At 35.5% G+C, this 12,957-nt stretch overlaps 1 protein-coding gene across 9 annotated transcripts in view; it reads right to left on the bottom strand.

Moving 5' to 3' along the window:
- Positions 1 to 3,944: 3,944 nt before the first annotated feature.
- NFIB (nuclear factor I B) overlaps positions 3,945 to 12,957 on the bottom strand; it is a 547,931-nt gene continuing 538,918 nt past the window's right edge. For all 9 annotated transcript variants that reach the window (XM_044685408.1, XM_044685416.1, XM_044685441.1 and 6 more), the window contains one exon: positions 3,945 to 4,115. In XM_044685408.1, coding sequence (XP_044541343.1) covers positions 3,986 to 4,115 — 130 coding nt within the window. In that variant the 3' untranslated portion in view covers positions 3,945 to 3,985. The remainder of the gene's footprint in view (positions 4,116 to 12,957) is intronic.

Below are 12,957 nucleotides of genomic sequence, written 5' to 3'. Positions count from 1 at the left end.
ACAAAACTATACAGTGTACAAATTACTGTCTACAAGGTAGGCGGTTCGTTAAGAAGACCTTTCGCTCTTCTCCATACTTGCAGCTTCACAGATTCATTCACATATATTTTTTTTAAATGGAGCTGCCCACCCGAACATTACCCCACAACTATATTGCTATAATTAATATTTTTGCCATGTCTTTATGTACAGTCTCCTTCACTGCCTTTTAATTTTTTTTTCTTTAGTCAAGCCTCAAACGTTCATGTCACTCCAGGGGAAACACACTTCAGTGGCACTGCCAAAGGGCCAGGGCTGCAAAGCAACAGAATAAAGTCGGACCAGTGCACATAGAACGGGGTGACTTGAGATAGAGCACCCCCCTTCTGGAACCCTGGGATGACCCACACCAGCCTGAAACGCTCAAGTTCTGGGGAGGGATGGGCCGTGCGAGAGCTTCAGAAGCGGAGCCCTTTGTCAGAATAGATTTCCTGGTGAAGGAGGAGGCCAAAGACTGGATCTGAGTCCTTTTCTTTCTCTCTCTATATTTATATATATATATATATATATATGTATGTATGTATGTATGTATATTTTTAAATATCTTGATCTTAAAAAAAATTGATTAAAAAAACTCAAAATAGGCCTTTCTATTAAAGAGGCAGGCAGTAAAACCCACAGTGTAACTTCTTATTCAGCTAGGAATGCTCATTCATTCATTCGCATCGAGAGAGAGTCTGCCCTCAAAAAAAAAAATACTGTGTGTCTTGTGAGGTTGATTGGTTCACACAATAGGTCAAAGATATGTGAAAAGCTCAGTTAAGATTATCTGTAGTCTACCAGGGTGAGGATCACAGAAATTATTGCACTTACTTCTGAACTTCAACTGGTCTTACCCTGCTGTGCTATTCAGCATTTGGGGACATCATACTGAATGGGCTAATCAAATACAATTGTCCAGCATGTAATCATTGTTCATAAGTATTCATTATTAAATGATGTGCTGGGAGAACAAAAGACAGTTTATTTTATTAGACCATAGCCTAGGGGGTCCTCAAGACAATCTAACATGTTTCCCTAATTCTAACGGCTATTCTTTCCATTAATAAATTGACTCTATGGACTCTGGGAGAAAAGAAAATATAAACAATATAAAGTTTTGGTGCTCCTCCTTCCCCCAAAGTATTTAGGATCAAATATCAATGTGAGGTACTATTCCTTTTTTTTTTTAAATCTATCATCTTCTAGAGGGCTGAATTTGTCCACAGGAAAATTATTTCTTTACCCTCCCTCCTCTTCCTAATCGAAAGGATGTGTACAAATAGAACCTATTGATGGTTAATTTTTTTTTCTTCCTCCCTCGAGATGAACTCAATTCCACTGATATCAACCAGTCCAAATACATTCAAGAATAGCAACTCTCTTATTTGACCTTTTGGATGTAAAAAAAAAATCTAGTAACTGCCATCAGTATGTAATATCAAGACACGGTAAATCACACACTCCATCATCATCCAATGAAGAGTTGGACAGGCTAAAAGTCTGGGGGGGGGGCTGGAATCCAAAGGGGAGGAAGGAAAGAAAAGGCAGTAGTTCCTCCAATGGGGGGCTGTGTTACGTGAAAGAAAGTGTGTCCCTAGGTAGAACCATGAGTGAGAAATACCCTCTAAAGTGGACTTTTAAAAAGATATATCTTTGCCAAGTATGAGATGGCCTCACTCTCACTGTGGGTCTTGACCTCTCAAGAAAAAACAAACAAAGTAAGATAGTTTCCTCAAGCCAAGTCTGCCTCCAACAGAATTCATTACTTTTTATTTGTCTGTGTGTGTATGTGTGTGTGCATGCGTGTGTGCGTGCATGTGTGTGTTTAAATCCAGAAATGAGTTCAGCTTGCACCCCAGGTGGGAAGTTAACGAGAGGGAACCTATTTTTAAAGTTTGTCACAGTAGGCAGAACAGTCGCTTTGCAGCCCATGCCTGTCTAAGGGTACACTGCTTCACAGCTACACTGTAAAGTGTTAAAAATCCTCCCACCCACCCCAGAATATATATATATATGTATGTATAAAAAAAAATCCCCTGTCCATCTCTCAGTACACAAAAGGACCTCATCACACTGCAAAAATAGCAGTACCCACTTTGGTCAATTAAAACAAACAAACAAAAAAAAAGCATACATCATTCTTTTTTTTCTTTTTTTTCTTTTTTAAATCTGTGTACTTACCTATAATAACCAATACAGCTAAAAGCACTACCTACATAGGCAAAACTTGGTATTGCATAATTCGTATAAATTTGAAACCCCCCCTCCCCAAATATTAATTGGAAGATGAAAAACATGAAAGGTTAATAGAAAAAACACCAAAATACTGAAAATATTGCTGGTCGATTACAATTTTTAAGCGGCAACTATACACAGCCATGATATGCTTTATAAATGTGAGATAAAGGTATAACTGTCTAAAAAATCCATGATGTCACACATTTTTTTTAATCTGGAGTACAAAATATTTTGTCATAAAAATGGTAAAGATTTAAAATTATAATAAATGCAGCAAAACAAGTGTAGTGATGTCACTTTTTTAGATTTCAAGGCAAGGCACGTAATGTGGACATTATATCTTCGTGCAAATTAGGATTACTGGAAAGAGTATTTTTGTTTAATTAAAATTTTAAGAGACATAGAGGCAAAATGTGTCTGCCCATGCACACTACAGTCCTGTCAATACGAGAAATTTGTTGAACAAGGCTAATTTCTGAAAGCACCATGCAAGTTTCCAGCACCCTGATGACTTCTGTTTTCTCAAGAGTGCATTTTTATATCCCACCCCTCTTTCTTTCCCAGTTTGTAAACTGTAAGCTTTGCCCTTGTGACATGGATTTGCCTGCCTCTTTGTCTCTGTGATGCAGATTGTAGAGAACCTTTTGTACACCCTATGGGTTCTTGATGCAACCAGTAATTTTAAATAAATAAATCCTACCTCCACGGAGGCAGCAGCTAAACCAACATAAGTGCTGTGTTTCTATTAATTTCTTTTTTTTTCTCAAGCACATGATTTGTCTTGATTTAATGCCTTTGAATGCCCTCAAAAACTGAGGGGAAAATAAATTCGTTCAAAATTATTTTAAATTCTTTTTTAATCCCCTCAATTTAGAGTCCAAGGGCTGAAGGACTTATAATGATGATTCCCCTTTAGATATAAATTTTTAAATTGCACTTGCCTCTGTTAAGTGTTTCTTTTGTGGGGAAAATATTATATTAATTTTTACTGTTGCATGCAGAGATAACACTTTACCTACATAGAGGCATTTCTTCCATAGAGCCTTTGTGTTCAGACTGATTTTTTTTCTTTTTTTTTCTTTTTTTTCTTTTTTTTAAGATTTCAAACTGGGTTACACACTGGAAAAGGCTGGGTTAAGGGCCAAAGTTGAATAAATCTGTACTGATAACTAAAGGCTACAGAGCTTGTATTTATTTTTTAACTTTTAGAAATCAGAGTGTTTACAAAATGGCTGGCTCAAGGCCCTTGTCATCTGGCAACTCTAAGGCTGCCTCCTAGCCTTTGTTTTGTGAGATAACCAGGAATAGTGATTCCATGCGTAAACAACAAGAATACTAAACCAAGAAAACTAGCTTATCATGCAAATATTAAGGCATCTAGAAAGTCAGTTAAAATATATTGTCATCGAGACAGAACATCTATTTCCCAGCGGACTTCATATAACAAAGGCTACTTAGCAGGGGCTGCGCTCTACCCATCAGTGAAATATCATCGACCCTTTTTATGTCATTACAGTTTCAACCTTAAGGGAATTAGTGATTGTAAGTGCTGCAATTGCTGGTCTATGTTTTTTTTTTTCTTCTTTCTTCAGTTTCTTTTTTTGTCCCGTCTTCCTTTTTTTTTTTCATTTCTTTTCTTTTTATCCATTTTAAAATTTTTGTTGTGTGATTTTTGTTGTTGTTGTTGTTGTTGTTGTTGTTGTTGATTTGTTCTTTTGGTTTTCCCTCAGTTGCTTGTTTCTGCTTGAAGGAAAGGTTCTCCAATTATGTTCAAACCATAATTTTGGACATTTGTTGGCAGGATTGGTGTCCTGTTTGATACTTGAAAAGGGACCAAGCTAGCCCAGGTACCAGGACTGTTGAAGAGGGAGAGAGGGAAAGAAAAAAAAAGAAATATGATTTTAAAATCTGTAACGACATGACAAGTAACATTAATATACATCTGACCATCAATAGATAAGAGAAATGAGATTGGTGATCTTGTGAATGCCACTTGAGCTCTTGCCATTATAGCTCACACATATAGACTAAGACAATATATTAAATGGATTATAATCAATTGCAGTATTAGCATTTTAGGCATGTATTACGTGGTCTGCTTCTTTCATGGAAAGCAAGACAAAATAGAGGTCAAAAACCCAAGTAGGTCAAAGAAGAGATCATTGAAATTTAATCTAGTTGAGGCTTTTAAAAATTGTTTGATCCATACTTAGGCATGTGAAATATTACATAAAGAAAAAAAAGAAGTTAGTACACAACTTCTATAAATGTGTCAAAATACCACATCCATTGTTCAGTCTTTTTTTTCCCCCAACCTTACATCACTAAATGTTAACATGGCCATAAATTCGATATTTATATAGTTGAATGGACATGAAGAAGGCTACCTAGAGAAGGTAAAAGATTTCTCTTCCTCCATCATAGAAATAAATACAACTTCCCCCAGAGAAAGGTCCACACCTTATTACTGTGACTAGTGAGAGGAATGTTGACCATACTTTGATTTTTAACTCCAATTTTTTCCCCAATAAAGTCACCATCACTTCACCAAATGGAACTAGAGAGTTTCTAGAATATACACATTTGTGAGAGAGGACCATTATGTGACATATGGGGTTCCCTCCATGTTAGCATTTTAATGATTTTTCTTCTTGCCTTTTCTGTCCTCTTCCATGACCTCATCACAGATGTAACCAGAGCTTAATTAATTAAGGCTCTGGTCTTGCTTTCTCTCATGTAAGTTAAGAAAATACATCTCAACATTGACCAAGATAACGGATCCTCCGTATTCTGCCAGGATGCTCTTTGAAGCAAAGCACTTAGGAGAAATTAAGGTAATAGCCAAGTGACAAAAGAAAAGGGGAAACTATGGATAATGGCATTATTTGGATATTTTGGTTATTTTGAGAGGTGACTGAAGGTCCCATTTTTATTCTGCATTAATATTACATGATTGGTACCCAACACATCACCATGTAACAATTTGATCATTTAGTCATTGCAGACCCAAACTGTTCTTTTTAAAAACAAACTGGATTATCTTTCATTCTATCATTCATTTTTTCAACATAATTTGCTAACGGCTTTTTTAAATGAGAGTTTGTATGGGGCAAAATGGGCATGAGCATTGCAGCTGCGCTATGGGGGAAAGGGTTTTGGATTGCGGGTAAGGCATGAACCCAAATGCCCAGTTTTGCTACCTTACTGATTCTGAGAAAGGGAAAGTCACTTCTCAGTGTTTTCCTGAGTTTTCTCAGGGATAAAATAATTAGCCTGGACCAGAGTCTTTGCATTGATTTCTGATTCTAAATCCTACCTGTCCTTTCTATTTTGAACCCTTGTGAGTAGCACAAATAATCTGACTTTTATTAATACTTACAGTTCCATGTACAAAAACAACTATGTTCTAACATTTGGAAGAAAAGATTAGGGATATATGTGTTTATATGTATATATATATACATTAATACATATAAACACATGTACAGTAATGCATGCACACACACACGCACACAAACATACATATCTATCTGTCTGCATGGACAGGAAACATGGCAATAGTGGATAAGAGTTGTCCTTAGAATAAACAGGAAGAACTAAGTTCAAGTCCAACCTCTTCTTTATACTGTGTGAGTGAGCTTGGGCAAGTCATTTAACCTATCAAGCTCCAGGCTACCCTGTTAGACTGCAAGCTTCATGATACTTGCTGATCTGGGACTGGTAAAGATAATATCCTGACTGGAGTTCCCTCAACCCATAAAATCAACAGCTGGATAGCACAGTGGATAGAGCTGGATAACTGGGTCTGAAATAAGGAAGACCCAAGTTTAAACACAATCTCGGACACTTACTAGCTGTGTGACCTTGGGGATGCACTTAACTTATATTTGTCTCAGTTTCCTCATCTGTAAAAAGGAATAATAATAGCACCTAACTTCTCAGAGTTGTTGCAAGGATAAAATCAGATAATAATTGTAAAGCACATACTATGGCGCTTGGCACAGAACAAGCGCTATATAGATACTATTATTATTAAACTTAGAGATCTGAAAGAAAAAATAAGTGTATATAAAAATCTAGCTTACTTATATGGCTTCCTATGAGCATATTTCTGAATTAAAATTCTAAAATGAAAAAAAATTCATCTATATTTTCTTGCAATTTTAGATTTGATTTCAACTCAAGCTGCTCTACATTTCAAAAGTTTATTTTTCTGTGCTAGCTTGCACTTTTATAATAAAAAGTAACTTCATTGTGATTACAGGTTTCAATGAACACTATTAGGCTACCACCTACAAAACACTTTTTTTTGAATTTCAAAAGATGTATTGAGAGATATTTAGAGCACGCCTGCAAAAGGAATTAACCCCACTTAAAGGGGGGAAAAAAAAAGATGAACTCAAATCTATTTGATATGAACTGTAATTCAAAAGAACAAAAATATCCAAAACCAGAGCTACTTGTAAGAGGCTTAATTGTTTTGATACATTTCTTTTTCCTTCTAGTTTATATATATTCAACTGTGTTTTTGTTTGTTTTTGCTTCATACCTTTCCACTCTGAGAAACACTAAATAATATATTCTTTCTGAGACTCCTAAGGAAAATACAAAATCTCAAATAAGAAGTCAATATTTTCAGAAAAAGGTAAGGAGAGAATACTACAAAAATATAAAGTTTGACTCAAATCTAATGCTTCTAGTAGGGAAAAAAATAAAACATAATATCCCCAATTTAAATGACTAGTAGGAAAATCAGATGAATCATTTGCAGATTGACTTCTTAAAGAAACATTGTATATTTTAGTGATTGGAAGTAGGCGTAACTTATTCTTAAAAAGGAGACAACAACATGAATAGAGCAACTAAACAGAATATAAATATGTAGCTGGTTTTTGTTGTCGTCATTGTTATAGTAGGTTCCTTATCCTGTACTTGTAAGAAATTGATATTTTTTATTCTTTGGAAAACGTTCAATAAAAATAAATTGCTGTTAGAGACTTACAGGGCTCTTGCTGTAGTATGACTAACAAATTTAATTTAGATGTTTATTTAAACCTTTCAAACCTTCTATCCTACATTATGACCATGTCAAAATTGCAGTATGCAATATATTTGTCAATACTGTTTATGGACCCTTGGGGAAGAATAAATCCCTTACATTAACACTATGCAGACCCCATGTATGAGTTTTACAAGTCTCTTATTACCAATTTGTAAGTTGACTTCAGAATTATAAGGCACAAGGCCATGTTAGGGTTTGGGGGTTTCCCTGTTGCAAATCCTGAATTTTACTTAAAAGGCTATGACAACAACAGAAAGAGAAATGGAAAATTGAAGAAATTATCCAGATCATTCAACTGCAAAATCCTTTTTGCCTCAAATTATATAAATATTCCAAGTGACAAGTGTAAATATCAATCATTTATATTTAGTTTTCTTTACATGTAGACATATTAATAGTATACAGTTGAATAGTCACATTTCAATAAGCCAGAATGGCTGAGTTTCAGGATCTTGATTGTTACAATTCAGAACAGAATTGAATGTGAATGGCTGAAAGTTTCTAATATTAGGACTTGTTGCCTCTCTACCACCAAGCTGTTTGTGTCTCTAAGCACCAAGTGACAGAATACAAATGAGAGTATATTCACATCTTATGCTAAAACATCCAAATGAGTCTCCTGAGAAATATAGATTTCAATTCCATTCAACAAATAGTTAATAATCTTCAAATATACATATACTTTGTTTTTGTTGTCTTCCTTTGCTGAAATATTTGAGCAGTAAAAAGCAAGGTGATAAAGAGGGAAGAGAATTATGGGTGGACTTGATTAAAAACACTGTATTTGCCCATTATAAAGCCTGCTCAACAAAGTACATTTTAAAGAAGGGAGGGAAGCAAGAACCCCCAAAATAGCACCTTAACAAACTTAACATGAGGTAAAATAAAGGCAACCTCATTTCTGGAATGTGCTACCACAATATGCATGCATGATGACTGACTCAAAGTTATAAAAGTAGAGCTTCTTAATTTTATTGAACAGCTTTTCATTACTACAAATCCCACTCGACCAGATTCTGACCTCTTGTAAATACATCTAATTTATGTCTATTGGAGTAATAGGTAGAAGTAAAGGGAAAGATAAAGAAAAAGCTCTCTCTCTCTCTCCTACTTTTTAAAAATGGCATGCCATTCTAATATTTCTTGTGCCATCATTTGAATTAAATAAAATGTCAACTGTCTTTCGGCTGCATACAGATGAGTTCCAGCCAAATTGGTCTACTTCCTTTTTTCCTCAATGCTATCATTCCATTTCCCACCTCTCTTCTCTTTCCTGGAATATGCTATCCCCAATGCCTGGAATTAGTCTGTCCTCACCTCCACCTCTAAGAAGTCCTAGCTGATATTTCACTTCCTTAAAGAAGCCTTTCCTGATACCTCCCCCACCCCCAAATCCCAAGTTGTGAGGGCTAATTATCTCCTTAAATTATCATGTACACATACTTTGACATGTTGGATCCTTCTAGTGGAATAAAGCTGGAAAGACTATGGAAGACTATGAAAGGGAAGGGGCGCAGAAACTATGCCAATGGATCCATATTTAGACATACCAATGAGAAGAGTTTGAGAAATGAGATTAATATAAATAGGAAAAGCTGGTCTCATAAGTAGTACAGAGATTTTGAGGGATGATTTATGACAAAAATATAGAAATGAAAGAATTGTTCTAGAGAAAGAGGAAAGAAGTAGAGACAGGGTAGGATTTTACATCAAGAAGATGGTAACTTGTGGGAAGCCTTACTAGAAGTGTCTTCCAAGGCTTTGTGATGGGCCCTCCTCTCTCTTTTCTCTATACTCTTTCATTTGGTAATCTTGTCAACTCCTATAGGTTCAGTTATTGTCTCCTTATAGAGGAATCCTTCTGCCATATATATCCAGCTCTAACATTTCTCCAGAGCCCTACTTTTGCCTCCCCATTTCCAGTTTCCCATCATCAATCACCTTTTAGAAATATTAGACTAGATGTACCATAAACATCTCAAACTCAACATGTCCAAAACAACTCACTATCTTTTTCCCCAAACCTTTCCCTCTTCCCAAATTCTCTATAGAGTAACAACATCTTCTCAGTTAAACTGGCTCACAATTTTGCTACTGTCATTTTCACCTTCGTAGCTTTCATATCATCCTCTTCTCTCAATTTTCATAGCCACCAACTTAGTTCAGGCCCTTATCACCTCTCATTTGACTACTGCAAAAGTCTTCTAATTGGCATTCCTGACTCAAGTCTCAACTCACTCTAACTCATCCACCACTCAGCTGCAAAACTATTTTAATAAAGTCTGGGTCTAACTACATCGACCCACTACTCACTAAATTCCAATGACTCCATGCTACCTCCAGGATAAAATATAAAGTTCCCTGTTTTTCATTTAAAACTCTTCATAATCTTTCTCCTTCCTACCTTTCTAGTTTTCTTATTTTACTCCTTTCCACGACTTCTAAGGAACCCAAATACACTGGCCTACTTAATGTTCCCCATATACAATATAATACTCTTCCCTCCTTTCTCTGTGGCTTTGCACTGGTTATCTCTCATGCCATCCTCAACTCTACCTCTAATTTTTCCTGGCTTCCATCAAATCGCAACTCAAACTCCACCATCTGTAGGAGTACTTCCATGACACTCCTCTCTCTCTGACCCTGGTCATCTGACAGTATCTTCCTCTCTGAGGTTACCTCCCATCTACACTGTATATTTCTTTTATGTAATAATTATTTTCATCTTGTCTCCCTCATTAGAATGTGAACTCCTTGAAGGCAGGGACTGCATTTTTTTTTGTCTTGTTTATTTACTTGCTTACTAGTTTAATCTTTTATTATATTCTCAGCACTTAATCTAGCACAGTGTCTGATACACAGTAAATGCTTAATACATGTTTTTTGATTGATCAATTAATTAAAGCTTGATGGAGAGCATTTGATTGGGGATTAAAGGAAAGAAAACAGAAAGTGAATTGTAGCAGGAATAGATTACAGATCATCAGACTAGACAGAAGTTTTGGGTGAGAAATCCTGATGTAGATTTCAAAACTGGCCTGGAGTTAGAATCTGGTTTTGAAGAGAGGTGACATATTAGCATATTCTCTGCTAAATGGGAACAACTTGACAAACTCTTGACTTGTTTTGCTGAGAGTTTTATCTTTCAGAAATGATTACTTCTGACTGAGTTATTTAAAACTCTTCATAATCTTTGTCCTTCCTTTATGACTGAGAAAAAAGAAATGGTTTGTTGAACCAAAGTGTTAGGAACAGTGGAAGGCCAAAGCCATGCATGGCCTGACATGTACTAAAGTCTTTAGGATAATGTATTTCAAAGAATTCAGGGGTAGCATATTTAGAATATTATGATCTTGGACTCTAAAAGGGAAGTCAGCTTATAGGATGGAAAATCTCAAAAACAAAATTATAGTGATGAAGTCAAAAGTGATTCATGAGGAAGGAAAGGGAAATGGAAAATGTCTAAACACAGAAGAAATCACTGAAAAACTCAGTTGTAAAAGAGATAAGTGTAAGAAATGAAAGCCAGGGCAAGAAGCTCAATAAATGAAGAAGTTAGATTTCTATAAAAGAGTATCAGGAAAGCTAATATCTTCAAGATTGCTAAAGTTTATGAGAAATTCTAAGAACAAAAAAAAGCTATTTTTAATGCTATGTCATAGAAGGAAAAAGCTAAAGGAATAGCAACTCTGTAATGATTGGGACAATAATAATTGGTAGCAAATAAAAGGTAGCACTGTTTAATTGTTATTTCATTTCTAATTTCTTCACCAAAGAGAAGAATCTCCAGCTAATAAAGAATTGAACCCCATGATAAGCAAAAAATGAGAGTCACCCTTGATGGATTCAAATAATCTGGTCCACATGAACTACATCTCAGAATACTGAAAAATAGTAGATACAGCTGTTGAACAAGTCAGTGATCTTTTAGAAATTGGTTAAGTGAGAGAGATGGTATGGTACTATGACCTAGTTTTTTTAAAAAGGAAAGAAACTTCAGTTGGATAATCATTAATTCTTGGTAAAATTCTGGAACAAATTATAAAATGTGATGGTTGGTGAGTACTGAGAAAGGGAAGAGGTGATCCTATAAACTAGCATAGCATTATTAAGAAAAAGTCAAACTACACTATCCCAATAAAATGAATGAATGAATGAATGAATGAATGAATGAATGAATGAATGGGTCAGAGAATTCCATGGGCAGAGTCCATCTGGATTACAGCAAAACATTTTACAAAACGTTTAACAATATCTCTGGGAACCAAATGGAAAGATGTCTATAATATAATGCAGTTAAATGCATGCTTGACAAATGGATTCCAAAGAATTTTGACTAACTGATCAATGTTAAACTAGAAAGAGCTCTCTGGTGAAGTATCATGGAGCTCTATCCTTGGCTCTGCTTTATTTAACATTTTTATCAATGATTTGAGTGAAGGTATAAAGAGTAAATTTCCCCCTCTGCAAATCATATGAAGCTGGTGGGTAGACCTAATATATTAGATGGTAGAATTGGAATTTTAAAAAAAAACATATAAGAAGACTAGAGTATAAGACTGAGCATAGTAGTATTAAGAAAATTCAGTGCATTCTGGATAAAGATTCACTGAATCATAGATCTAGATCTGGAAGGAACATTAGAGGTCATCTGGTTCAGGTATTTCATCTTAGAGAAGTAGACACTGAGACTCATGAAGCTGGCCTTAGAGGCAGGAACACCTGGTTTCAAGTCCTGACTGTATATAGTGACTAAGTGATCATGACCAATTAACTTAACCAATGACCCAAACAATATTCTAAACTTAGAAGTTACAGATGAGTTGATGATCTAAAACAGGGAAGGAATCAACAATCAGAGATATCTAAATATAGAGAAGTCAGCTTCTGAAGGTAGTTGGCTCCTCTTTCCTCTGTAGTATACATCTTCAGAGGGTGCATGACAGAGGCTATCAAGAATATTGTCTGGGGCTATTTTTTTCAGGTACAGAATTGCTCTGAAAATCACTTCTAACTCTGAAATTTTGGATTACAGTGAAATCACAGGTTCAGACCCTCCTACTCAACCCCCTCCACATAATAAAGTCAAGTTCATCATGACAGTTAAAAGGATCAACTTCAAGAGTCTATCATAGAGGAAACATGATTAGAAATCAGTTCAAGTAAAAAAGTGAGTTTTAGTGGACTATCATCTCAATATAAAACAACAACAAAAATGGGTTGAAGCCAAAAAAAGGCTAATGGCATCTTAGGCTACATTAAGATAAGTATATTGTCCACAGTGAGGAAAGTAATTGATCTCCAACCTGGTCAGGCCAGATGTGGGATATTATGTCCAATTCTGGGCATATCCAGAGGAGGATGAGGAAACTAAGAAGCATGCCATTCAAAGATTTGTTGTAGAAACTGAGAATCTCTAACCTGGAAAAGAGAAATGGTAGTACATAATAGAGTCTTGTCCTGTGGAATAGGGGTTAGGCATGTTATACTTTTTCCTAGAAGGCAGAACTAGGTAGGATTACAAAAATGGGACATTTTGGCTTGACAAAAGCAAAAAGAAACCTTCTTACTAATTAGAAATGGCCAATAATGTAATGGTCTTCTTGTAGTGAGAGTGATTTCCTCATCATTAAAGA

Source organism: Gracilinanus agilis, chromosome 1 (assembly GCF_016433145.1).
Source record: "Gracilinanus agilis isolate LMUSP501 chromosome 1, AgileGrace, whole genome shotgun sequence".
Lineage (NCBI taxonomy): Eukaryota > Metazoa > Chordata > Mammalia > Didelphimorphia > Didelphidae > Gracilinanus > Gracilinanus agilis.
The sequence above is the reverse complement of the archived record's forward strand: the minus strand, read 5'-3'. Positions and strand labels throughout refer to the sequence as shown.